Genomic DNA, 4,507 nt, shown 5'->3' with positions numbered 1-4,507 from the left:
AATATTCTTAAAGGTAATAACATAAATTAGGTTGATAATGGCTGAAAAAATGGCCAACAGTATTGGTCGTGAATTACGTTATTTTGAATATAAACTTCGTAAAAAGCAACAAACGTCAAAAAAGAAGAAAAATAAACATGATGGAGGTCCTGGGGGACAACTAGCATGGTCTGATGCACCAACGTCGGAAGATTTTAAATTCACTCCCAAAAGTGAGGAATTGCAGAAAGCAATGCCCGGGAGTAAGGGAGAGGAAGAACTACAAATACAGGTTAGATTATGATTTAGTGTACGAACATTGACATTTTGGTACTCCTGGTTTGGCACCATGCTAGGGTTAGGCCGTAATTTCAGGTACAAATACTACGGGAGTCACTTGGCTTAGTCCCCGAAGTCGTAATAGAACTAAAATAAGGAAAATTGGAAAAAAATCATGGCCTAACCCTAATCTGGTACACATTTTACGTTCCCGTGTCTGCCATCTTGGTTCGCATTCTACAGGAGGACTCACTTTTTTATTTTTTTTTTATGCGACTGGTATTGGGCATGTCTCAGAATACATATCTATGTCCAGAAATGTCCAAAACGTTATTATATATTGAATTCACACCATATTCTTTTCATTTTTGACTGTTCTTTACTTTATATGGTGAATATTTATGTCGTGGGTTACGCGCAATATTTTGTAATATATTATTGTTTTGCTTCAGGGATAATTGTGTGTAAGAGTATTATGTATGGTGGCAAAACTACTGTTTTTGCTTTCAAGTAGACAGTTGTCCATGCAATGAGTCTCTATAATTGGGACATTGGCTTTCCTCTCTTATGAGAAGAATATACCAAATCTCCCTTTTTTATTTGCTATTCCAAGCCATTGCTACACTAACAGTTTTTATGAATAAACTTTCTATTCCACGTAGATTACCTTCACAATGAGTGTCCATAATTCAACTGTCCCATTGGTTTCCTTCTGCTGTGGAAAAAAAATAGGGAAAACCTCATTTTTCATTTGCTATTTCAAATTTCCCATTCAACAATTTTTATGAATATTAGGTCGCCCTTGCAATGAGTCGTGAAGAAGAGCAAGAGAGAGCCAGACGATCAGAAAGTGACAAAGTACGCCTAGAGATGGCTTTGAAGGAAAGTGTCGTGGATTCTAAACCAAAGCCACAGCCTAGCTTATTGGATATGTCATTATCCGCTCCAAAACCAGCAGCTTCGTCAAATTTAGGGGCTGGAAATCCATTTGGTGGAGCTTCAAATGATCCGTGGGGTGTCGCACCTGTTCCAGTAGCCGCAGCCACTGCTCCTACTTTTGACCCATTCGCACCGGAACCAACCGCTGAACCGATATATGCTGTTTCCGCTAAATCTGCTTCTGCTCAGAATGATGCATGGGGAATCCCCCAAACTACTGCCGCACCTCCTCCCCAAGACCCATGGGGGGGTACTCAAACTGCTTTCACTCCCCAACCAACTTTCACTCCCCAACCAGCTTTCACTCCTCAATCAGCCCCAACTACCACTTTTTCTACCCCCCCGGCAACTGATGCATGGGGAACCCCCATACCAGCAACCAGCTTGTTCGACAGCCAACCTTCGACTCAAAACACATTCCAAACTTCTCCGAATCCTTTTCCAGCACAGAACGCGTTTCCGACAACACAAGATGCCTTTTCGCCGAGTTCAACAACTCAAAACGCTTTCTCTACTCAAAACGGAGCATGGGGAAATCCTGATCCATTTTTGGGCAACCAACCGGCTAAAATAGATCCTTTTGCTGAGCTTTCTGCTCAGAAGTCGATCCAGACCCAGCCAGATGCGTTTACCATGACTTCCTCAGCAAGCACATTCACAGCACCGCCGTTCGATCCTCTAAAAGAATTTGATTCTCTCCACATCGGAACCGGGAATATCGAACCTGCCCCAGTAATTTTACAACACGACTACGGTAACGGAAATTCAGTTTCACAGGATTTATTTCCACTAGGTGGAGTTTTGGAACCAGTGTCTATCACACCAACACAGCAAAATGGATTTACAGCGACACCTCTATCGGTAACAGCGCCGCCTAAGAAAGAAACGGACGTTTTTCTCGGAGCTAACTCGAGTCTCGTCAATCTAGACTCTGGGTGGAAGACCTACCAAGTTCCGTATTGTACGAAACCACTGGGTACCGTAACCCAGAATCCGTTCCAGCAAACGGGGCCGACGAGATCGCTCAACGAAATGAAGCTCAACCAGGGTTTTTAAAGTAAAGTATTGTGCGTTATTAATTATATCAATTAAGAATGTTATTAATCAGGGAGTTATGTAGAACGGGGATAAATTTTTATAATTGATTGTAGCTCTTTTTCATTAATATTTTGTGCTATTATTTTAGAAATTGTGTCTTAGTAGAATGTAAATTCAGGTATTTTCCTGTCAGTGTTGTCTTGAATTGTTTTCAAGTCTGGTTTCACAAACAGTATGTACCGACTAATTTGTCACATGATTAATATGATATAGGGGTTGTTTGCTGTGGTTTGTGTTATATCAGTACTAGTTAGGGCTTTGGACCATGATTTAAGCAAGCTATATCTATAAATTATACCCGTCATGACTAATTTTCTTTCCATAAAATTTAAATAGAGAGAAGGGAACTTGTTTGCGCTGGTTTTCGCAGACAATATCCAGTTTCTGGATAAACACAATTGAAAAGTAACGAATAGAGTTCAAAAACGCGAAAACGAGGTAATGTTTACGACCACGCCTGAGAATCTGTCTGAGTGAGAAAAGTGTCTGAAGGGAGCATTGTTACGTCATTTTTTGCATCTTGCTGATTGGCCAATGTCACAAAGTGAACAAGGAAGTCGATGCTCGGGGAAAGGTCCATTTCCATTCCCCTAAAAAATATTCGACAGCTTTTGTTGGTAAAGCTTTTGCTGGTTGTAAAATGCATTGTTCAAAACCAAGTGTGAGAATGTCTAATAGAGAAATATAGTGCTAGGTTTTTGTTCACGCTGTTAGTTGAACTCAAACAGTGTGAGTCTAGGAGAGACAGACCCCAGGACATTTGTAACATATTCTAGAAAAAACATTACTTTTGTGCCAAGCGTCCTAGAAATCTGAAACTTTTGGGTACAATCATACAAAACAGAAGTTCAAGTGTAAAATAAATTTTCTTTGTTTTCGGAGAAGTAATTAATAAATTTATGGGCTTTTTTTTTTAGTTTGCCCTGTAGTTTTTGGGAGCTTATATTCTAAGCTGTGATAATTAGAATAATAATAATTGGCTTTTTCTTATTTAATTTTTGTACTATTATAGGTTATGCTGGGTGAAATGTAGCTTTTTTATTAATACATCAAGTCAGATTTTCATATCTTTATTGTCAATATCGGTAGGATTGAATTGTAACCAGGATAAGTAGAATAAATAAATGGTTTTTGGAATGATTGCACAATTCATGGGTTTCAAACTGCGCAGCAGGATCTTTACGGGTTGAAATATCAGTAAAATTTTTCTTAACTAACAGTTGGTGTCACGTGAAACTAACTACCGGTACCTTTCTTTGATCTATGCTAAAGCAAGAGTGAAAATGACTATTCTAATTCAATTCAAGAGTCTTGCTGCACATTTACACAAATATATTTCTGTAAGTGTGCAGCAAGACTCTTGAATTAAATTTAACTTTTCTTTATTACTGTTCTACCAGTACTTTTACCATTTTCGTTTGACGGTCGGGGAATCACTTTTAACGGACTTGCAACTAGGGCTGGCATTTTCGAAACACTGGTGTTTCGAAATCGAAACGAAATTTTGCCTTCGAAACGAAATCGAAACGAAACACACGTTTGTCATAAACAGTAAAATATGATACCATTATTACCCATCGAATTTAATGTATAATGACACATGTTTTCTAGAATTAAATTCACAAAAAGGAAGCACTATATGCTAATTCGAGATAATGATAATTCCACGAAGGTTTCTGCCTAATGACAAAGATGCGGCAAAATGGCACCAGGATAATACGAATTACGTCATTGCTAGAGATGGGGCTCACAAGCAGCATAGCATGGGGGCTCTCAACGTCTCAATGCGGCCCTGCCCTCATCTAATGTAATAAGTGGGCTCATTTTCTACTTCGTCCGATGCCACAAATCTTTGTGCTCCAGTGTGGTAATTATACCAGGGAGAGCCATAACCGAATACCTGACTATTTCAAATACATCAGTGTTTCGAAACGTTTCGAAACAGTGTTTCGGAACGCCCAGCCCTACTTGCAACTCTTCCATCAGAACCCCTTTCCACTTTTAGTTGAGGGCCCGGGATCTTACTTTCAGTTAACTTGTAGCATAATGATAGCTCATATTGCATGAGAGGTCACTTGTAAATGTTCTACCAGTACTTTTACCGTATTCATTTGGGGACTTGGCATCATGTTGAGAAAGTGTAGCAAGAATACCACATATTTAGTTCTTTGCGCACCAGTAGGAGCTTGCAACTCTTCTATCAGCACTCATC

General features: G+C 39.4%; 1 protein-coding gene across 1 annotated transcript; it reads left to right on the top strand.

Moving 5' to 3' along the window:
* On the top strand, positions 1-3,923 carry LOC120328398 (uncharacterized). The gene is made up of 2 exons (XM_039394866.2): positions 1-271; positions 1,054-3,923. The coding sequence occupies exons 1-2, from the start codon at positions 38-40 to the stop codon at positions 2,251-2,253; spliced, it is 1,434 nt and encodes a 477-aa protein (XP_039250800.2). The 5' UTR covers positions 1-37; the 3' UTR covers positions 2,254-3,923.
* Positions 3,924-4,507: the final 584 nt, after the last annotated feature.

This window comes from Styela clava, chromosome 7 (assembly GCF_964204865.1).
Source record: "Styela clava chromosome 7, kaStyClav1.hap1.2, whole genome shotgun sequence".
Classification (NCBI taxonomy): domain Eukaryota; kingdom Metazoa; phylum Chordata; class Ascidiacea; order Stolidobranchia; family Styelidae; genus Styela; species Styela clava.
This window is presented reverse-complemented; position numbering and strand designations above follow the sequence as displayed.

What these genes read in the sequence shown, in the direction of transcription:
- LOC120328398 (XM_039394866.2), top strand. Translation starts at nt 38, where the DNA reads ATGGCTGAAAAAATGGCCAACAGTATTGGTCGTGAATTACGTTATTTT. An exon ending in AGGAAGAACTACAAATACAG is followed by an intron (nt 272 to 1,053) that starts GTTAGATTATGA and finishes TATGAATATTAG; the next exon opens with GTCGCCCTTGCAATGAGTCG.